Source organism: Labrus bergylta, chromosome 13 (assembly GCF_963930695.1).
Source record: "Labrus bergylta chromosome 13, fLabBer1.1, whole genome shotgun sequence".
NCBI classification, from domain to species: domain Eukaryota; kingdom Metazoa; phylum Chordata; class Actinopteri; order Labriformes; family Labridae; genus Labrus; species Labrus bergylta.
In genome coordinates, this window is record NC_089207.1 from 1,529,917 (window position 1) to 1,554,625 (window position 24,709).

The 24,709-nt window shown below is 42.9% G+C and overlaps 1 protein-coding gene across 1 annotated transcript; it reads right to left on the minus strand.

The window, feature by feature from the left end:
* Positions 1 to 1,616: 1,616 nt before the first annotated feature.
* On the minus strand, positions 1,617 to 12,334 carry gja5a (gap junction protein, alpha 5a). The gene is made up of 2 exons (XM_020657691.3): positions 11,819 to 12,334; positions 1,617 to 4,093 (listed from the first exon to the last, which is right to left on the minus strand). Exon 2 carries the CDS (start codon positions 3,991 to 3,993, stop codon positions 2,851 to 2,853), a length of 1,143 nt encoding a protein of 380 aa, XP_020513347.1. The 5' UTR covers positions 3,994 to 4,093; positions 11,819 to 12,334; the 3' UTR covers positions 1,617 to 2,850.
* Between the last annotated feature and the right edge of the window lie 12,375 nt (positions 12,335 to 24,709).

Sequence of the window (24,709 nt, forward strand, 5' to 3'; positions counted from 1 at the left end):
CCACCTTTACCAATTAAAACTAAATCAAGGCTCAAAACATGGAGTCTAAAAAAATCAAAGGACACAACACAGATTTACCCTGAGCTTTACTGAACTTAAACAGCCCCCCCCCCCCCCCCACCCCCCACATAACACTATCTCCTAATGTTGAATAAATCAAATACTTCCCTGTGGTGTCGATCTTTAGCATTACTCTTTGCAGTCTTATAACAAGAGAGCTTAAGAGACTTCAAATTATCGTCTGACAAATATTCAATCTAGGATGTTTTCTGCATTTGAAATATATTTGAACAGAAGACGAGTACGTCTACCCGTGCAGACTCATCACCTCAGCTTCTCCCATGTGGTGGTTAACAGACAACATGTTTTATTAAAATAGTGGAGTCATCGTCATGGATTCTAAATACTCTAAAATCATTACGCCAATATAGAAACATTCTATATATTGATGAAACATTTTGGTGCATCTTTTCAGTTGAATCAGATCTGTAACAAACAAACAAAATGGCAGCACCAACTGTTTTCAGCTCCTCAGCTTAAGACAGACCAAATTGTTGGATGTTAGCCGCTCAGCTTCCTGGCAGAGATGTTGTGACAGTCTGTGTTTGTGTAAATACTACTGTTCATCTCCCCAGTCTGTCTCCGACAGGTCCTTTTTTTTTCCGAGAACAGACTGGAAAATATGCAAATGGTGAGATGACACTGATTTAAAACATGCAGGAAAGCCTTCACTTATAGTCCTACATGTTTCTCATCATGTTATAAAATCTAGTTTGATTGATTTCAGCTTGTCGTTTTGCGAGCCCACTGGAGCATTTTTATTTGTTTCTCATAGTGATTTTCTTCACCCAGGATTAGCTTCAGAGAGTAAACATCTACATTCACCGTGGTGGAATTTCTGTAGTTATTTAGATTCTAATGTACAGATGTCATGATGTTTATTCTCTGTTCTCTGATGTCAGTGAGACCTGACAGAGTTCAGCTGTTATTAGAACACCAAGTACAGCTTAGACAGTGTCAACTGTTCTTCCTGATATCTGCTGGATGTTTGGTAGACTTGTTGTCTGCTCCAGTGTTACAGATGACACAGTTTAGTCTAGGTGGATCAATGTGACCCTGATAATGATAATGTCTTTAGGATATACGTGATGCCTTTCGAGAAGTTCGGGAGCTGTGATTGAGCAAGACACGAGAACAGAAGTGTGATGTTGAATCATGTCTCCTCATGAGTATTCATCTGATGTATAAACTTTCATCAACACAAGCCATCTGAGTCAACTGAGTTTTATTGTGTGGAGTCAAGTCTTAATAATTTCCTCAACAATTTAATGCTGTAGTTCAATCCCTTTTGATAAAGGTTTGATGGTTGAAACTATCAGCCCATGTGACACTCCCATTTTGCCAAACCCGAAGCCAGGCTGCCCTGATGAATTGAGGTTTGTGCAGGTCTCAAAGCTGTAAATAACGTTGTTGTGCCTTCAGTCCAGATTTTGTCGGATGTAAATTCCACCACATTCACCATAACACTTTAGTAGCATGAGTAAATCTTAATATCTGAATCAAGCAGAACGATCTAGGGAGTACTTGAATGAATAACAGACCTTGAGGACAACAGATCAGATTGTACGGTTGATTTAATGACTTGACTGGAAAGTGTTGACAATTATTGCATAAAGGTTTGTGTGAAATAAACAACAACAAAAAAACTACAGTGCATGTATGGAAGGACAAGATTTCTATTTTTAAATCAATGTTTGCTGTGCGGCTGCAGCGGATGTTTATTTGAAAACTGCTGTCATCTTAACATGTAGTATTACTCTGCAAAGAGTCAGAACACCAGAAACGGAATAAAATACATTCAAAGATATCATCAGAATCATACATTGCATAGGGACAAACTGAATATTTACACAATGGCTCCAGGAAAGAAACTAAAAACATTTAAGTGCAATGCTGCCACCCAGTGGCTGGATCTCTTTATAGCTGCATCCAAGCAGGAGCTCTTCTTTTTCGTTTTCTTTTTCTTTGAATCTCCTTCAAAAAGGAAAATCCTGAAACAGGCTACATTCTCCCATCAGTGCTGCACACAAATCATCCTGTGAATTATACAACTTCTGAATAAGGTAACACACAGGTGTGACAAGATTGTGACAAGTTACATTTTATGGCTGTTGACCCGTTTCAACAGTCTAAAAAAAGCAAAATATGGCTTTTTGTTTAAAGTTGCATTTTCGTTTTTGCAATAACCTTTTTTTAAAAATGTAAAAAAAAAAAGGTCTTTCTTTTTAAGGCACTTTACCTTGATTCACTTAAAAATCATTTACTGCATAAAAGGATTCTTCACATCTACTTCATATGAGCGGTAAATCCCTGATTTGTAAAATCTATCTTTTATATCTTTTTAACTGTTAGTGGATCGACATAGTTAAGATTTGTGTCGTATTTTTGCATATGAGGAAAGAGTCTCTGCACCACTAATCTCAACAAATCACATCTTATTCTTTGGCTTACTGTTAACAAAAACATCAAATGTACAATATTCAGGTATCACACCTGTTACCCTGTTCTCAGTTCAAAATATTTATTTTTTCTCTTTTGCATTTTGGTTGTAAGTTTTCAAGACTGAATGGTTCAAACACATTATCTATCAAAGATTTAACAGATGTCAAGTTTGTCATTTCCACACACAGATCACAGTGTTTCCACTTAGAATGGACTTCTTCCCCTTTCTGTATTCAAGTGCCCGGCTTCAGTGGTGGTTTGCATCTTCAGCCAGTCATGTTAAGACACATAAACCGATCTCTTTGTCCCTTCTCCTTCCTTTCACAGCCTCTCTTCCTGGTTCTGAGTCTATACTGCCAGGTCGTCTTGGCGAGCACGGCTACTGCTCCCGCTGGTCTTGCTCATGCGGCGTTTCTCCCTTGCGAAGCCGGAGTGCAGCAGAGGCGACGGCGAGCACGTGATGGGCAGCTCCGCGGGCCCCTGGTCGTACCTCATCCTCAGGAAGTCCTCCTCGTCCTCCAGGTTGTCGCAGCTGCGATGCCGCTCGGTGGCCAAGTTGACCGAGTTCTGCTGCAGCGCCATCCTGTTGCTGAAGGGGTGAGAGGTCATGGGGGTCATCGGGCTCGGGGCTGCCAGGCACTGGCTGAAATCGGGGGGTGGCGTGCAGGAGGACAAGGGCCTAGGGGGGCTGTTGGGCTCTAAGGCTGCAGACACGGCCACTGCCACGGCTCTTTGGCTGTTCCTCTTTATCACCCTGTCGCGCACACACCTCCTCATGCTCTTCCAGCTGAGGTGGTAGAGCTCCAGCACCGAGAGGACGAGAGACACGCCCGCCACCACCAGCATGAAGATGATGAAGACGTTCTTCTCTGTGGGCCGGGACATGTAGCAGTTCACCGGGTTTGGACAAGGCCAGGACTTGCAGAGGTACAGAGCTTTGAGAAAGATTCCATAAATCAGATACTGCACGACGACAAACGTCACCTCCATGACCGTGCGGATCACGATGCTCAGCATGTACGTCTGCAGCAGCGCTCCTCTCAGGCGAACGCGCCCTCCCGCGTCCACATTGGTCGCTCTGACGCTCACCTTCTGCTGCAGGTACTCCTTCTCCCCCTCCAGGTCTTCTCCACCTTCCCCTCTCGCCTCCCTCTCCTCCTGCTCCCTCCTCCGCTCCTTCTCCTCCCGGCGCACTGTGTGCATGGCGTGGCCCATGTAGATGAGAGACGGCGTGGAGACGAACACGATCTGCAGCACCCAGTAGCGGATGTGGGCGATGGGGAAGGCGCTGTCGTAGCACACGTTGGTGCAGCCGGGCTGTTGGGTGTCGCACAGGAAGTCGCTCTGCTCGTCGCCCCAGGACGACTCGGCCGCCGTGCCGAGCACCAGGATGCGGAAGATGAAGAGGACGGTGAGCCAGACCTTCCCGACGGAGGTGGAGTGTTCCTGGACCTCCTCTAGGAAGTTCCCCAGGAGACTCCAGTCCCCCATCGCTGCTGCTCACACGGGGACGAACACACACACCTGAGACACGAGGACTGGAGACGGAGGAGATGAAGAGAGGGGACCTAGGAGTGAGAGGATGAGGTCACTGAGAAGGAGACAAGAGAGGAGGGAGAAAAAAGAAACACTATCAGTCACAGACAGCTTTTGGTCCTCTGATGATGAAATGACCTGTGTGTGTTTGTGTGTGTGTGTTTGTGTGTTTGTGTGTGTGTGTATGCATAAAAATAGCTTCTCTGTCTGTGAATCGCTTCAGGACTGGACGCTGGACGCTGGCATGAGAACAACAATTTTCCCACCAGAGGGAGGGAGACACTCAGAGAGGAAGTTCAGGAGTCATGTCAAAGTAAATACAGAGAGGTCTTTTTCAGAAAAAATCACTGAACATTTTGTTATGTGTGTTTACATTCCCCAATGTCCGGCTCCAACTTCTGTATGACCAAACAGACAAGAGAAAAGGCTAACAGGCCAACCACGGGGCAAAGTCAACACCAGGAGACTCTGTCCTCTGAATGCTGCTGTGACCTGGACCTCATCTCGCCTCTGGACCATCACCAGCACTCTTCACTCCAAATGACACAACAGCTGCTTTCATGTCCTCTGTGCAAAAAACCCCCAAAAACCTCCTATACACGCTGCAGATCTGGAACCTATCTGTCAATCACATCTCTCCATCTCTTCACCTCTAGTGAGACCCAAACAAGGCAGTGAAAGGCCGGCAAGTCTCAGCTGAGAAAGCCCCCTATAAGGCCATTTAGCGGGCAGCTTTATGGGTGCAATAAATGACCCCTGTCACTGAGGGGGTTATGAAAACCCATCAAACTCCATCCAGGGGTGACCTCTGACTTCTTTATGTATATGTGTAGCTAAGTATGCCTACTGCAAGCTTTTACTATGAAACTAGACATCAAAGCCAGATGAGTTATAGCATTCAAAAAACAGCTGAAAGTAACAGTTTGACAGGTTTTTCTTCCAACACGTCACACATCTGAAGCTGCTGCCCTTTTAGAAAAAAGTATACATTCCTCCTATGCTGTGCCTTATAACACAAACTGTTATTTCAATGGCGAGCCAGGTAGGATATACAGTATAATCTCTACAATCACTGTATGTTAAAAAAAAAGCCAAACAAGGAGTTAAAACTCTGACTCACCATCCATCATGTTGCTCTGAGTGTGATCCATGAGCAGTCGCTTCCATAATAAGTTACTCCCATTGTGTAGGTCACTGTGCAGGGGTTTGAACGCCTTTACTGACACTGACACGGGTTATGTGCAAGAGAGAGAGAGAGAGAGAGAGAGAGTGAGAGAGAGAGAGACAGAGAGAGAGACAGAGAGAGAGAGAGAGAGAGACGGAGAGAGAGAGACAGAGAGAGAGACAGAGAGAGAGACAGAGAGACAGAGAGACAGAGAGACAGAGAGAGAGACAGAGAGACAGAGAGAGAGAGAGAGAGAGAGAGATAGTCTAAATGACCATGACCGTTTGTCCCTCGTCCGTCTCTCTCTCTCCCTTATTGCTTCTGTTAAGTATATATAAGGCAATAAAATGGAAAATCAGGGTGCTGTGTTCTTTATCTGTAAAGCAGAGAGAGATGAGAACAAAAAAAACCCCTCTTGACAACATGTGGGAGTTTGTAGTCCGACACTTGGTTTCCAAGGTACCTGCTAATGTCCAGCTATTCACAGTGTGGATCGTGAATTTGTAAAAAAAGGGGTCCTTGTCCCACTCAGGGAGCTCGCCAAAAGCAGCAGTCATCAAGTAAAGTTGATGATCTTTTCAGAATCACAAACAGGCAGAGAGCTGGACGAGGAAGGGAGTGAAAAGTCCAGCCAGCACAATAGCAGGAGGTACATTTTTACAACGGCCATGTTCTTATCAGATAATCCTGAAAACAGACTTTTCCTCACAGACTTTAGTCAAAGTCAACTGAAGTTACCAAAGAAGGTCTTATTTATAATCATTTTGATTAGTCTCATTAGTCTCTAAAAGCTGGCTTTGTGATCGGCATTACCACAGACTCACTTGAGATCACTGTTCATAAGAGAATGAGGACCAAACTTAAAACTGTTTTGATATTTGAAGGCGATCCTCTACACGGTGTTTTTAATGGACTCTGAAGCTCCTTCAGTGAGCGACTAGTGATGCCTTAATGTTCCACTGAACGGCTCAGGAGCTCCTCTGTTCCTGCAGCAGTCCGATATTATAATGAACATCTTTGTTTCTGACTCATGGCTGTACATGATTATTCAAATGGTTTCAGTAGTGTTTGTTATTTATGTACTTGTTGTGTACTGTGATGTACTGTAGATATTGTTTGTTGTGTATGAACTGACCAGGTGATAAATGAGTTTCCCTGCTGGGGATCAATAAAGTTTTCTAATCTAATATAATTAAATGCATCCAGGTGTTTAACATCATCATAAATGACAGTCATTGAAGTCAACATGGTCTGGTTAGAAGGTGATAAACTCCTGTTGAAGCACAGTGATATTTAGATCATTTAGAAGCTACTTCAATTAAATATTATATATATATTCACAGAGCACTGCTGTGCCTTAGCTAGCACGCTAAAATGCTCAGAGTAACAAAGACAGGCTGCTAATGTTACACTGGTTGTTTACCATGTTTCCCATCTTATTTTAGCATGTTAGCATGCTGACCAGCCAATTATTACTTAACAGTACGGTCCAAGCTAGCTGAGGTGTTGCTGCTATTTGAGCAATAACTCCTGTAGTTCCTCCTGAGTGGAACATAAACGTTTCAGGGCTTATACATTCAGGTGTTGGAGCAGTAGATGTACATTTTGTTGATAACCAAAGCCAGTGGGATACGTCCTCTGTGTACCATAAATATCCAAGAAACATTCTTGCTGTCCCGTCCAAATTAAGGTACTTTAAACGTAAAGGGATGGACACACAAAGTAGCAAAGGAAAACTTCTCTAATTCAATTCAAAAAACTTTATTTGTCCCCGGGGGGCAATTCAAATATTACATAATAACACAACAGTGCTACTTTGCACTAAATGTGTAGAACTGGGGTCTGACTGGGAAGGGTCATTAAATAATAGATACAGTACAAAAACCAGTATGACGGTGGGAATGGAAGCTTTCCTTCTCTAAGCTGTGGAAAAGTAACCTTCTCATTCTTTGTCTCCTTCCCTTGACTTCCTCTTCCTGTTCTCAGAGGAAGTAATCTCAAACAATATGATTTCCGAAGGACAAAAGGAACAAGATATTAAAAGGAGTGGGGGGGTTTATGAGGCAGTGAGGTTCCAGAGCTTATCCAGTGAACTTCTCTGATCATACCTGTGCTCCTGAAGACTCTCTGGAAGCCTGGCAATAACCAGCGATTTACTGAGATGGTCAGATTCTCCTGTAGACCATCATGACTGTCATGTTTGTTTATAATCTCTGTGGCAGAGTATTGGAACATTTATCGTAGAGCTATTCAGAAAGTAAGTTTCTGTCTGAACAGTCTCTTTTCTTGTGTGTGGGTAAAACAACAGTTAATTCACATTAGTGTCAACAAAAGCTGCTGGACGAACCAAATGTGGCTCTATTATACTTTACAGTCTGACGTTCATGCATTGACACTGAGTTGTTCTGGAGAACAGCCAGAGAGCTCAGAGGAGAGCAGAGAGATCAGTGTGCAGTGACGGCTGCTGCAGAGCAACAGGAATAAAATACTGCTGCATGTTTTCACTGCAACACAACAATGAATCCTCCAGTCTGCTGGACCGGCCTCAGAGTCGCCTTAGAGGGCAACGAGTCCGATTTCAATATCTTTCAGGACTGAGGCAGAATGTCAGGAGAAATCTATCTACCTATCTATCTATCTATCTATCTATCTGTCTATCTATCTATCTATCTATCTATCTATCTATCTATCTATCTATCTACCTACCTACCTATCTATCTATCTATCTATCTATCTATCTATCTATCTATCTATCTATCTATCTATCTATCTATCTATCTACCTATCTATCTATCTATCTATCTGTCTATCTATCTATCTATCTATCTATCTATCTATCTATCTATCTGTCTATCTATCTATCTATCTATCTATCTATCTATCTATCTATCTATCTATCTATCTATCTACCTACCTACCTATCTATCTATCTATCTATCTATCTATCTATCTATCTATCTATCTATCTATCTATCTACCTATCTATCTATCTATCTATCTGTCTATCTGTCTATCTATCTATCTATCTATCTATCTATCTGTCTATCTATCTATCTATCTATCTATCTATCTATCTATCTATCTGTCTATCTATCTATCTATCTATCTGTCTGTCTATCTATTTATCTATCTATCTATCTATCTATCTATCTATCTATCTATCTGTCTGTCTATCTATCTATCTATCTATCTATCTATCTACCTATCTATCTATCTATCTGTCTATCTATCTATCTATCTATCTATCTATCTATCTATCTATCTGTCTATCTATCTATCTATCTATCTATCTATCTATCTATCTATCTATCTATCTGTCTATCTATCTATCTATCTATCTATCTACCTATCTATCTATCTATCTATCTATCTATCTATCTGTCTATCTATCTATCTATCTATCTATCTGTCTATCTATCTATCTATCTATCTATCTATCTATCTATCTATCTATCTATCTATCTGTCTATCTATCTATCTATCTGTCTATCTATCTATCTATCTGTCTGTCTATCTATCTATCTATCTACCTCTGCGGTCGTGTCATTGATTCTAGATACAAAACTCTTCCCTGTATCTTTTTCTCCATGATCTCCTAACACCACCCTGGTCTCCCCCTCTGCAGTGTATCCCCAGGTCAGGAACAGCAGGGGGCAGGGTTGATTTAAACTCACCATCAGTGATCTGCACCTTTCAGCAGCACTCTGGACCCTCATAGAGGACCAGGATTCACTGCATGCTCTGCCCTGTCCTCATAAGCAAACGGAACAAACAGCTGCCGGGATGTACCTTTTCTTGGCCTGCTTCTCTCGATCAGGGCATGTTTAGACTATGTGGAGGTAAAGTTTACATGTGGTTATGTCTGCAGTCATCATTGTGTTGTCAGAGTACTGATGGGAATGAGATACATTTTTCAGCAAGGATCTCAACACAAGGATAAAAAAAATTCCCAAATCCTGGTCAAACTCATTTAGAAGTAAAACACTGTAAGAAATTCATTTATAAAAAAATAAAAAAAAGTCTTCAATATGTGACACATTCTAGAGGGACACATTTGGCCACACAGGCTCACACTCGAGGGGGCCCAGTGTTGATGTCTAAAAATGTTTTTGGGAGCCAAATTTAGTATGCCAGTAGAGGACATCTTTATCACTGCATGTATGACTTCACTAGCTGATCTCATTTATCCTCACAGTATCTGATACATTTTTTTAAATGTGGGTTTTGTCAGCAAATGCCTCTAGACATCTCTGAAAACTCTGAAAACATCACAGACAGTGGGGCTCGGGTGTTACACCCATTATAGACAGTCATGACTCACAGAGTTATTTTCAGAGGACATACTTGATTTCTACATTTAAGGGTGAAAAATCACATATTAAGCCTTTAAGCATTAAATGAACTGCCAAATTTCAATTGCAAATAGTTTTTTAGTTCCTGTCCCTCTTTAATGATCCCCTGCTTGAGTAAAGATGACAAATGTAGATTAAATCTGGCATTAAAGCGCATATTAACCACATCACCCAAAAAACACCTTTACAAGGATCTCCATTAATAAAAATATAATTTGTAACAGCTCTCTTTTTCTTTTTCTTTTTTTTGTGATGGCTCAGCAGCGTCTCAGTGGAACAGCCACAGCGGAGCATTAGGGAAAATGTCAGACCAACCAACCAGACAACAGCGCTACCGAAACAAAAATTGTCATCAGTCTCAGTTTACATCAACAGAGCTGCACACAGGATGCCAAACATACCCAGTGTGCAGTTATTCAGCTCAGCCATTGTTATATTTACTCTCCGGGTGATGAAGCTGTTTCATGAGGTGATTTATAAACACAAAAAAAGTCTTAATTATCAGATCAGAGCGACTAACAGATATATCTGCTGATTAGAAGTGTGTTGAATGTAAATCATGGACTTAAATCTGACACGTTAAGGGTCCATCACAGTTTGCATTGCAGCAGCTGTTTATGTGAAGGACTGCAGGGGGTGGTGGCGTTTGTGCACCGTTCCCAAGAGGGCCGGGATTACCATCAAGGATGAGAGTGTTTAAGTTTAGCAGTAGTGGTCCAGTGGAGGGGTGGAGGTAGGGAGAGACCTGCAGAGTGGATCTGATGCGGGGATGAGAGGGAGAATATTCCCCACTCATGTGAGTCACCTGTTGCCACCACCAACTAGTCCAGCATGGACCTCGCGCTGCCATATATCAGTCACACCAACAGAAGGCGGGCGGGCCGATGTTGCTGCCTGCTACCTTACATGGCTCTTCATCTGCCCCACTGTTGTACACAGACCCACAGCTATGTGATGATCTATTGTTTAGCTGCATTAAAACTGGAGCCGTCAGAGAGGACAGCTGCAAGGTGCTTCATGGAGGCAAATTCTGACTAACATGCTCCTGATTCAGATTCCTGGACAGCTGCTATTTCTGGGTGGGATGATGGATTAAGTGTATCGGCTTGTTTTTATTTGGTCAGTAAAGTTAATTAATCCTTTAAAACAGGGACAGTATCACTTCACACGTGAGCCTGTAATATTTTATCTTTTAATATGACGCCTCATTACACAAATCTCACCGTCAGATTAGCTTGTTCATTTTTGATTTCAGTAAATAATAATTCCACTTTAACTCTTCTTTATGACTGTCCTGAAAGTTTGGATACACACAATCCAATCCGTCCAGTTTCAAACACACAAACATAGACTAAAGTTAAATTATGTGGCATTTGTCCCTGCTGTTTTCTATGTTATCTTTTATGATGAAGATATTGGAATCTATTTTGAGCATATAATTAATGCTATGCAACCTCAGAACACAGAATAAAATAGGAGGATTCAGCCCCACTACAGGAGCTAAAAAGATTAATAAAGAGAAAGGTATAATGCTGCTGTATAAAAACTTAACAATGAGAAAAGCCTTAACCCCTCCATATTAAGTATTTTTTGTTTTAAACTTAAGGTACAAATTGTTACCGTAAATGCTGCTGTACTTTTACTGGAGCCACATTTTTATTTCACTGTTTTGATTTGTTTATAATGTGTTATTCTCGCTCTGTGACATTAACATTTTAAGTTGAGAAAACGAAACAGGCTTCTTCTTTCTCTCTTTTTGTCATTGTTGACATTGGTTGAAATATCATTTTTTTTTACATTTTAAAAAACTTCTCACATTCTGAACATCAGTAAACCTTTTTAAAAAAAAACTTTAAAAACTAAACCTCTTGCTCTCGTGTATTGTGTTATTTCTGTCTCAAGAGACCTCAAACTCTTCATTCAGTTTGTTCACACAGCTGGCTTCCTGTCGTCGATGTTTTAACCTCTCCAGTGCAGCACTTTGTTCACATGTATGTCTCTCTTATGAGTTATGAGCACAGTCAAAGATAACATAGTGGATAGAGTGACAACAGAACCTGTGCAGGGGGAGGACAGGTACTCTTACACATACCTGACCTCCCAGTCCTTACAGCGCCCGACAAGAAATCATCTCTATCATAACCTGCATTAGAAGGATCCTTGGAGAGTGTTCCTAAATGTCTGCATCCTCCCAGACTTTGACATGAGTAAAAGTTGTAGTTTTGAATGAACTGTTAAATTTAATCATCATATAGTGGCTTACCTGCTTTTCTCTTGTCTGGAGGATCAAGTAGGGGCTCTGTATCTTCCTCCTAAAGGGGATTAGTCTTCCTTTGATTCAGTGGAGAAGCTGCAGGTGATGATGTGGCGATGAGCAGACAGTCACAGTGCGGTTACGGGATGACTTTCTTCTCTTGCTGAGTCTCAGCAGGATCTGGCTCTCGAGGACTTCGTCTGACTAAAACACCAAACTGTTAGTCCACAGGGGGGGGGGCATGTGAAGAAAGGGAAAGGCATGACGAGAGTGGCCCTCCCTTCTGTCTCTCCTCCTCTTACTCCCCCACAACTCCCCCCTTTCTTCTTACATCCCTGGTGCTCTATTTTTTGCTGGGAAGCTTACTCCGGCAACAGGAGGGGAAGTGGAATTGTTTTCTGGGATCAATGGCCATTCCGTTCACAGACAACTTCCACAGTGCTCTGGAGGTCCTGTTCAGCTTCCGTCGTCGTTCAGACCGGTCCATCCTAAATGCAACTTTACTTTTTTTTTTTTTAAACGTTCAAACCTTGAAATAAATCAGCTTTTGTTTTTGAGATATGTTTTGGTTCAAGCATGTGCATCATAATAAATTAAGCGATACATCTAAGACAAATGAGATTTCATCTTTATTTTAGAGACACATTAAAAACTTTAAAAAATAGACAGACAGACACAGAAGACACAGTCATAAAGTCACATGATACCTTGAGGCCTTGGTGGTGATACAGTACATACTTTGTTCATCTCTCTGACTTGCTGGCGTTTCTCCTCCTCTTGGAGCTTTTGCTCCGGGTTTGGGATGTGAACAAAGAGTCACAGACAAAATTCAGATAAGTTATTCTCCTCTTTGTCTTCCTTCCTTTTCTTCACCGTTTTTTGTTCTATGAATGCAGAACCAGGATGATCTCTATACTGCGAATACCTGCTGCAGTACTGGCTTCTTTATGTACTGGGACTCTTTGAGCTTTGATTCCTCTTTGCTGAAGGGTCAGTGCTTATTTGAAGATATTCAAATAAATGCAGGTCATGTTGTCTGGGCACATGATATGCATGGATGAACAAATCAATAAAGAATTGTATTTTCAACTGCGACTAAAATCCTGCATTTGCATAATTTTCAATCATCACATCTTTCTTTTTATTAGGGTGCATCTTATCCATCCATCCATCCATCCATCCATTCATCATCCATCCATCCATCCATCTATTCATCATCCATCCATCCATCCATTCATCATCCATCCATCCATCCATCCATTCATCATCCATCCATCCATCCATTCATCATCCATCCATCCATCCATCCATTCATCATCCATCCATCCATCCCTCCATTCATCATCCATCCATCCATCCATTCATCATCCATCCAGCCATCCATCCATCCATCCATCCATCCATTCATCATCCATCCATCCATCCATCCATTCATCATCCATCCATCCATCCATTCATCATCCATCCAGCCATCCATCCATCCATCCATCCATTCATCATCCATCCATCCATCCATCCATCCAGCCATCAAACTATCCAGCCGACCATCCATCATCCATCCATCCATCCATCCATTCATCATCCATCCATCCATCCATCCATTCATCATCCATCCATCCATCCCTCCATTCATCATCCATCCATCCATCCATCCATTCATCATCCATCCATCCATCCATCCATCCATCATCCATCCATCCATCCATCCATCCATCCATTCATCATCCATCCATCCCTCCAGCCATCCATCATCCATCCATCCATCCATTCATCATCCATCCATCCATCCATCCATTCATCATCCATCCATCCATCCATTCATCATCCATCCAGCCATCCATCCATCCATCCATCCATTCATCATCCATCCATCCATCCATCCATCCAGCCATCAAACTATCCAGCCGACCATCCATCATCCATCCATCCATCCATCCATTCATCATCCATCCATCCATCCATCCATTCATCATCCATCCATCCATCCATCCATTCATCATCCATCCATCCATCCATCCATTCATCATCCATCCATCCATCCATCCATCCATCATCCATCCATCCATCCATCCATCCATCCATTCATCATCCATCCATCCCTCCAGCCATCCATCATCCATCCATCCATTCATCATCCATCCATCCATCCATCCATTCATCATCCATCCATCCATCCAGCCATCAAACTATCCAGTCGACCATCCATCATCCATCCATCCATCCATCCATCCATCCATCCATCCATCCATCCATCCAACCATCTAACCATCCATCCATCTGACCATCCATCCATCATCCATCCATCCATCCATCCATTCATCATCCATCCATCCATCCATCCAGCCATCAAACTATCCAGCCGACCATCCATCATCCATCCATCCATCCATCCATTCATCATCCATCATCCATCCATCCATTCATCATCCATCCATCCATCTATCCATCCATCCATTCATCATCCATCCATCCATTCATCATCCAGCCATCAAACTATCCAGCCGACCATCCATCATCCATCCATCCATCCATCCATCCATCCATCCATCCATCCATCCATCCATCATCCATCCATCCATCCATCCATCCATCCATCAACAATCCATCCATCTATCCATCCGACCATCCATCCAGCCATCAAACTATCCAGCCGACCATCTATCATCCATCCATCCATCATCCATCCATCCATCCATCATCCATCCATCATCCATCCATCCATCCATCCATCCCTCCAGCCATCAAACTATCCAGCCAACCATCCATCATCCATCCAGCCGACCATCTACCATCCATCCATCATCCATCCATCCATCCATCCATCCATCCATCATCCATCCATCATCCATCCATCATCCATCCATCCATCCGACCATCCAACCATCCATCCATCTGACCATCCATCCATCCCTCCAGCCATCAAACTATCCAGCCAACCATCCATCATCCATCCATCCATCCATCCATCATCCATCCATCCATCCATCCATCCATCCATCCATTCATCATCCATCCATCCATCCATCCATTCATCATCCATCCATCCATCCAGCCATCAAACTATCCAGCCGACCATCCATCATCCATCCATCCATCCATCCATCCATCCATCCATCATCCATCCATCCACCCATCCATTCATCATCCATCCATCCATCCATCCATTCATCATCCATCTATCCATCCATCCATTCATCATCCAGCCATCAAACTATCCAGTCGACCATCCATCATCCATCCATCCATCCATCCATCCATCCATCCGACCATCTAACCATCCATCCATCTGACCATCCATCCATCATCCATCCATCCATCCATTCATCATCCATCCATCCAGCCATCAAACTATCCAGCCGACCATCCATCATCCATCCATCCATCCATCCATTCATCATCCATCCATCCATCCATCCATTCATCATCCATCCATCCATCCATCCATTCATCATCCATCCATCCATTCATCATCCAGCCATCAAACTATCCAGCCGACCATCCATCATCCATCCATCCATCCATCCATCCATCCATCATCCATCCATCCATCCATCCATCCATCCATCCATCAACAATCCATCCATCTATCCATCCGACCATCCATCCAGCCATCAAACTATCCAGCCGACCATCTATCATCCATCCATCCATCATCCATCCATCCATCCATCATCCATCCATCCAGCCATCCATCCCTCCAGCCATCAAACTATCCAGCCAACCATACATCATCCATCCATCCATCCATCCATCATCCATCCATCCATCCATCCATTCATCATCCATCCATCCATCCATCCATCCATTCATCATCCATCCATCCATCCAGCCATCAAACTATCCAGCCGACCATCCATCATCCATCCATCCATCCATCCATCCATCCATTCATCATCCATCCATCCATCTATCCATTCATCATCCATCCATCCATCCATCCATTCATCATCCATCTATCCATCCATCCATTCATCATCCAGCCATCAAACTATCCAGTCGACCATCCATCATCCATCCATCCATCCATCCATCCATCCATCCATCATCCATCCATCCATCCATCCATCCATCAACAATCCATCCATCTATCCATCATAATAAATTAAGCGATACATCTAAGACAAATGAGATTTCATCTTTATTTTAGAGACACATTAAAAACTTTAAAAAATAGACAGACAGACACAGAAGACACAGTCATAAAGTCACATGATACCTTGAGGCCTTGGTGGTGATACAGTACATACTTTGTTCATCTCTCTGACTTGCTGGCGTTTCTCCTCCTCTTGGAGCTTTTGCTCCGGGTTTGGGATGTGAACAAAGAGTCACAGACAAAATTCAGATAAGTTATTCTCCTCTTTGTCTTCCTTCCTTTTCTTCACCGTTTTTTGTTCTATGAATGCAGAACCAGGATGATCTCTATACTGCGAATACCTGCTGCAGTACTGGCTTCTTTATGTACTGGGAATCTTTGAGCTTTGATTCCTCTTTGCTGAAGGGTCAGTGCTTATTTGAAGATATTCAAATAAATGCAGGTCATGTTGTCTGGGCACATGATATGCATGGATGAACAAATCAATAAAGAATTGTATTTTCAACTGCGACTAAAATCCTGCATTTGCATAATTTTCAATCATCACATCTTTCTTTTTATTAGGGTGCATCTTATCCATCCATCCATCCATCCATCCATTCATCATCCATCCATCCATCCATCCATTCATCATCCATCCATCCATCCATTCATCATCCATCCATCCATCCATCCATTCATCATCCATCCATCCATCCCTCCAGCCATCCATCCATCCATCCATCCATTCATCATCCATCCATCCATCCATCCAGCCATCAAACTATCCAGCCGACCATCCATCATCCATCCATCCATCCATCCATCCATTCATCAGCCATCCATCCATCCATCCATCCATCCATTCATCATCCATCCATCCATCCATCCATTCATCAACAATCCATCCATCCATTCATCATCCATCCAGCCATTCATCCATCCATCCATCCATTCATCATCCATCCATCCATCCATCCATCCAGCCATCAAACTATCCAGCCGACCATCCATCATCCATCCATCCATCCATCCATCCATTCATCATCCATCCATCCATCCCTCCATTCATCATCCATCCATCCATCCATCCATTCATCATCCATCCATCCATCCATCCATCAAACTATCCAGCCGACCATCCATCATCCATCCATCCATCCATCCATCCATCCATCCATTCATCATCCATCCATCCACCCATCCATTCATCATCCATCCATCCATCCATCCATCCATCCATTCATCATCCATCTATCCATCCATCCATTCATCATCCAGCCATCAAACTATCCAGTCGACCATCCATCATCCATCCATCTATCCATCCATCCATCCATCCATCCATCCATCCATCATCCATCCATCCATCCATCCATCCATCCGACCATCTAACCATCCATCCATCTGACCATCCATCCATCATCCATCCATCCATCCATCCATCCATCCATTCATCATCCATCCATCCATCCATCCAGCCATCAAACTATCCAGCCGACCATCCATCATCCATCCATCCATCCATCCATCCATCCCTCCAGCCATCCATCCATCCATCCATCCATCCATCCGACCATCCATCTGACCATCCATCCATCCATCCATCCATCCATCAAACTATCCAGCCGACCATCCATCATCCATCCATCCATCCATCCATCCATTCATCATCCATCCATCCATCCATCCATCCATTCATCATCCATCCATCCATCTATCCATCCATCCATTCATCATCCATCCATCCATTCATCATCCAGCCATCAAACTATCCAGCCGACCATCCATCATCCATCCATCCATCCATCCATCCATCCATCCATCATCCATCCATCCATCAACAATCCATCCATCTATCCATCCGACCATCCATCCAGCCATCAAACTATCCAGCCGACCATCTATCATCCATCCATCCATCATCCATCCATCCATCCATCCATCCATCATCCATCCATCATCCATCCATCATCCATCCATCCATCCGACCATCCAACCATCCATCCATCTGACCATCCATCCATCCCTCCAGCCATCAAACTATCCAGCCAACCATCCATCATCCATCCATCCATCCATCCATCATCCATCCATCCATCCATCCATCCATTCATCATCCATCCATCCATCCATCCATTCATCATCCATCCATCCATCCAGCCATCAAACTATCCAGCCGACCATCCATCATCCATCCATCCATCCATCCATCCATTCATCATCCATCCATCCATCTATCCATTCATCATCCATCCATCCATCCATCCATTCATCATCCATCTATCCATCCATCCATTCATCATCCAGCCATCAAACTATCCAGTCGACCATCCATCATCCATCCATCCATCCATCCATCCATCCATCCATTCATCATCCATCCATCCATCCATTCATCATCCATCCATCCATCTATCCATCCATCCATTCATCATCCATCCATCCATTCATCATCCAGCCATCAAACTATCCAGCCGACCATCCATCATCCATCCATCCATCCATCCATCCATCTATCCATCCATCATCCATCCATCCATCCATCTATCCATCCGACCATCCAACCATCCATCCATCCCTCCAGCCATCAAACTATCCAGCCAACCATACATCATCCATCCATCCATCCATCCATCATCCATCCATCCATCCATCCATCCATCCATCCATCCATCCATCCGACCATCCATCTGACCATCCATCCATCCATCCATCCATCCATCCATCATCCATCCATCCATCCATCCGACCATCCATCTGACCATCCATCATCTATCCATCCATCCATCCATCCATCCGACCATCTGAACATCCATCTGACCATCCATCCATCAAGCCATCCCACCATCCATCTGACCATCCATCCATCCATCCATCCGACCATCCATCTGACCATCATCCATCCATCCATCCATCCATCCATCCATCTGACCATCCATCCATCCATCATCCATCCATCCATCCATCCATCCGACCATCCGAACATCCATCTGACCATCCATCCATCCATCCCACCATCCATCTGACCATCCATCCATCCATCCATCATCATCCATCCATCCATCCATCCATCCGACCATCCATCCGACCATCCATCCATCCATCCATCCATCCATCATCATCCATCCATCCATCCATCAATCCATCTATCCTTCCATCCATCCATCATCCATCCATCCATCCATCCATTCCTCCAACCATCCATCATCCAGCCATCAAACTATCCAGCCGACCACCCATCATCCATCCATCCAACCATCCATCATCCATCCATCCATCCATTCCTCCAACCATCCATCATCCAGCCATCCAACCATCCATCCGACCATCCCTCCAGCCATCAAACTATCCAGCCGACCATCCATCATCCATCCATCCATTCATCCATCTATCCATCATCCATCCATCCATCCATCCATCCATCAATCCATCTATCCAACCATCCATCATCCAGCCATCCAACCATCTATCTAACCATCCATCTATCCAACCATCCATCTATCCAACCATCCATTCAGCCATCTATCCAACCATCCATCATCCAGCCATCCAACCATCTATCTGACCATCCATCTATCCAACCATTCATTCATCCATCTATCCATCCATTCATCCATCTATCCATCCATCCATCCATCCATCATCAATCCATCTATCCAACCATCCATCCTCCAGCCATCCAGCCATCCATCCATCCATGGTGGCAAAAAAGGAATAGTTATACAGTAGATGCATGACCCTAAAATAATTATTATGTTTTTGTTGTAGTCTTTATTTTAAATATATTTTGTAAAAACTTCAAACTTCACAAGTGGAGGTATTACCTAACGTAGTTTATGTGGTCTAACAAAACACCAACATCTCTTCAGCTTGTGTTAACCACAGACCTTATTTCAGGCGTCTAACCACAAACCCATTCAAAATCCCTGTTGACTTTTAGACGTTAGACCCCATGGTGCTCAAATGCTAACTTACTTCCTGGTTTTAAGACTCATTCCTGTTGCGCTCTATAGGGAGTTCCCTAAGAACTAAACACCATGTAGACTTCTTTCTGTCTGCAGTGACATGGACAAAAGCAGGTCATCAGCATAGAGCAACATCACTTACCTTAAGTTAGCCAGTTGGCAGATTTTTTACAATCACGTTGAATTATACCTATAAAAGGTTCCTCTGAAAGGGTTTCTATAGGGACAGGAACTAAAATAGCTCATAGTTCCCGTCCCGGTGCCGACATTCCAACAGTTCCTAGAATTATGAAAAAGTTCCTGCGCCAAAAAACACCTCGAAATAAGAACATGGGGCTCTATTTGAGCCATGCTAAGCTATGCTATTTGGTCCTGGTCGTAGATCTATATTTAAAACTGTACAAGAGTGCTGTTGTTGGTGTAAGTGAACTGAACCAATTCAAATCTTATCCAAGTCATTAAAGTCTGTAACTTCAGTAAACTGTTTTGAAGTGAAATCAAAGACACTCATCATGCTCTTGTGATGGTTTGCGCAAATTTCTTCTTAATTCTTGGCAATATTATGGCCTAACCAGTGGTGTGAAAGGCCAATTTATTCCTTTTAAACAACTGTGCCTTTGACCAGAGAGTAGAGAGAGTGGTTTATATGTATAAATAGTAGAAGAAACCAGTAAAAAAGGATCACATGACGAACCCTGGAAGACCTGGAGCCAGGAGCTATGACCCGCGAAGTCGTCATCTCTGCTGTATTCCTACAAAAAACAATTCCTCCGGTTGTCTGTTGATCTTGTATTAACTGTTCCCTTCCAGTCTGACAAGATAAAACCAAATGTTTTTCACATTTCAAGACTGTTTGTGAAGACCACGTCTAGGGTCCGACCTTCATGTTGAGACAAAAACACCATTTATTGTTTTGCAAGCTTGAAAAGTTTGCCTGTGATTTATAACTTTCCCCCAAACAAAAGCCCATGGAGCTTATACTATCTCCTCAGGCCTCAGTCTGTGGCTCTGTTCAATGGAGTGTTTGAATGATGGAAAAGCTGTTGCTAATTCCTAATTAGGCAGCGTTTCTCGGTTTTAAAGTGAATCTGACGTTTCAATGGTACTCCTCATCGGGCTGGATTTAGCGTTGGAACAGCATGCACACAAAATATCAGCATGAAGTGATTTTTAAAAAAAGAAGTGATGTTCCTCGACTTCCCCTTAATCTCAGCATTTACAGCCTCTCAGCAGTTACAAGGATGAGGTCTGAATGTGTTACAGACGGATCAAGAGCAGGAGACGGGATGCCATGACTGCATGTGTGTATTTGTGTTTTTTATTGTGTGTGTGTGTGTTCTTCAGTGTTGGAAAATTGCTCACAATGCCGCAGGATGCATTAGAGTAACCCACCCAGGCCGACCCACCAGCCTGACCCCTGCCTGCTTTTTTCTGTTCATGATTTCCAACGAGCCCTGCCTCGCCCGCGTCCGAGGGAGGCCAGGCTTGATGGACACGTGCTTACTGAGCAGCCGTCACAGCCTCGTATATAACCCTGCAGCTCATTTCTGTGGTGCACCAGTGACTGCCATGACGATATAATGCTGCATTAAACTCCTCTATAGGAAAGGTTGAGAAGAGAAAATGAAGGTTGTTTTAGCTGAGCGGACACACACAGATACATACTGTCACTTGGTCGTATATAATGATGTATTGTAATGATCCACAGCACTGGCCTGTTGCTGTCACTCAGACACATTCACTGTACATAGCATCGACTGGTGACATGCGCTCAGTCATCAAGTGTCATTCTTTGTCTTCTGTATATCTTCTTTTCAGTTGTACTTATTTATTTTTGACCCTTTTTTCTTTGCTTTTGTTACATGGCTGACAGCATAAGACCTCACTCCTTTTTTATTTGCTCTTCTAGGTAATCACCTCATCAACCTCACCTGCTTTACCCAGCAACTGAATGATCAGCACCTGAGAGGCTCCATATAAACACATACCAACTCTGCAGCTCTCTGCCACTCACGTTGGATCATCATTCTCTGTCAGTTTTAGTTTTTGGATCATTCTTCTGAAAGGTTTGTGGTGAGGTTGGATTAGGTAAGTTGGGGTTCCTCTACATTTTCTACACTTACTTAGTTAACTTTGTTAGAAACACTGTGTGGTTTGTGCCACCCATGTAGTTTTCTCTTTCAATATTTTATAGAGAAGTTAGTTAGATTTAGTTTTGGATTTCCTTTAAGAGATTAGAGACTAGTTTGGTCTGGTTTTGTTTTGTTGAGTTTATTTCTTTGGCACATCCACTTTGTCCAATCCCCACCCCCCACCTTGTTCATCAAATTCAGTTTTCTTTTGTTGTAAAAAAAATAAACCTTTTCTCATTGATAACAACAACTCTTTGGCTTTGTCGGTTCTTTGGTTGTCATTTACTTCTCTGCTGTTTTCAGGGACGTAAAACTTTCTGGATGTTTTCCTTTGCTTTGTTTGTTACCTAGATTTCATGTACATTTGTAAAGCTGCAGATCATCTGAAATGTAGTGAAATATGAAAAACAATATGAATAGCGCTGGCTGTAGTCTACATTTCTCTTTTGCCATTAAACCTCACAAATAAACAAGTCAATGAATGTTCTTCAACACTGGGCCAGCATATTTACACATATGTTTTTGGTATTAAGTACTCATGTTTGCTGGACAATAGATCGCAGACTGACTAGTGCTCATGTTCATGGTAATGGTAGTGCATGTTTCCCATGGCAACAGTCTGGCTCAATGGCACCTCTGCAGTGCTCAGGCACCTCTCCAGTTACCAGACCAATTTCCGGAGTTGGTCCGTGCCAGGACCAACACCGGCGACCATTCCATTCCCAACCCAAGTCCCTACAGACTACTGCCGCCCCCTATCATTTATAAACTCTTCATAAATTATGAAAATGTTTCATTGAAATTCAACAGATTTTTTATTATCTCTTAGTTCAGAGCAGTACATCCCCGTCTGACTCAAGCAGCATGAGTGTGTTCCTTTCATTTATATGTGGAATAAAATGATCAATCCTCATACTCATCTCATCAGCATCTCCGGCACTGGAACGAGGAACTTAGTTATTATTAAACCAATGCTGCTCTGCTGAAAAGTCGACCCAGAGACAAGCACATGGTGACGAGCAGCAAATGATTACTCACACTGTTTGCTCGTTATAGGGCGACAAAGCTTTGAGGCAACAGGTGAGGGGATTCTGAGAAGCCGACCTGCTGGACGATCAGGTTTTCACTGTGTATTTTAGACCGCTGTCACTTTATACTCTTCTGTTTCCAACACTGTTTAAGTTTAGATATTTAGACTGATGCTATTCTTACCATTTGAACTTTGACTCATACTGCCCCAGATTGGAAGCACTGGTGATGGATGCATATGGGTCACGTGTCATTATGTGTGTCAAGGATGGCTGTTTCCATGTCTGTGCTTTTTGTATATATTTGTTTTTCCATCAGCCAAATATGTGACTGCTAACAACAAAAACATTAAAGCCAGAAAATGAAAATAACCATCAAAGTGTCCTTCATTTTCTAAGTTTTTTTTTTGGGTCAATAAGCTGAAAAGATCGTAAAACAACTGAGACTGAGAGGAGAAGAACTTCAAAATAAAGCCGGCAAGTTAAGACATTTAAAAAAAAAGCCACATCTCATTAGATTTTTCAAAATTAAATTTGCCCACAAAATGTTCCCATATTATGAATTCATAATGTGCATTCATTCTTCACAAGCGGTTAACTTTCAAAGATGATACTTTGTTTTTTTTAAGCCACCCAAACTTCTGTGTTGGTGTTATAAATAACACTGAAAAGAAGCTTTCAGTGACGCAAAATGACGATTTTTGCGTCATTGGAAGCTGTTGCAGTTAGCGGGGTGAAACTACAACGCTAGTTCCTCATATTTTCGACCACTGAAGCTACAGACCAATCACAGATCAGTGGGTGGGAACTCACTCCCAGAATTGAAACTTAACGTCCGCCATATTGCTTGGAAGCTTTGCTAACAGGCTCTATGGAGAAAGCTGATAATGGAGAAAAAATATAAATATAGCAGCGAGACGGTTGCTGCCGACAGGCTGGCGGGGCCACCGCGACAGAAGACCGGCCTGTTGGCAGCAACCGTCTCGCCGCTATATTGCTATATTGCTATATTGCTGGCGGCGGTGAGGACGAGGAGCCGGGGCCGGCTCGAGCTGGGGCGGACTGGTAGTGTTGGTGCTCTCACTGTTTGCCTATGGACACAGACATAGAGTCTGTTTTCTGACAGGAATTTACAAGATCAATTCTGGAAGAAATCTCGGAATCAGTTAAGGAAACGGCCACTTTCTGCCTTTTCACGGCCAAGAAGGCACCAACTTCAAAATGTATTTCACATTTCTACTACATATATGACCCAATGTCAGTACAGATTCATGTTTCAACGAGTGAAGTATCCCTTTAACCACTCCACCTCCGTCCCAAGGACAAGGTTATTACGATGTAGAGAGAGCAAGAGCTAAACATGGTTTCTTAATTCCATATTTTTTGCCCACTTCACCAAGGTGGAGTTACAGTACCCCAGTGTGCAGCTGTAAAGAGGCAGCTTTTAAACAAATACAGGAAGAGGGATATCTACAAGAACCCTTACCAAAGACAACCAAGTAACTGAGACATGAGGACAGATGGGAGCCGTGTGAACAGATTGACTTTGTCCAGCGTATATGTTTTCACTGTTTATGATGACTGAAGACAGACGAGGGGTGTATGTGTGTTTATGTGCCCACCATACATCCCTGAAAACAAACAATGTATGAAAGGTCGGTATTGTTCATCAGGTCTAGTAGAGATTCGACCTGCAGTCT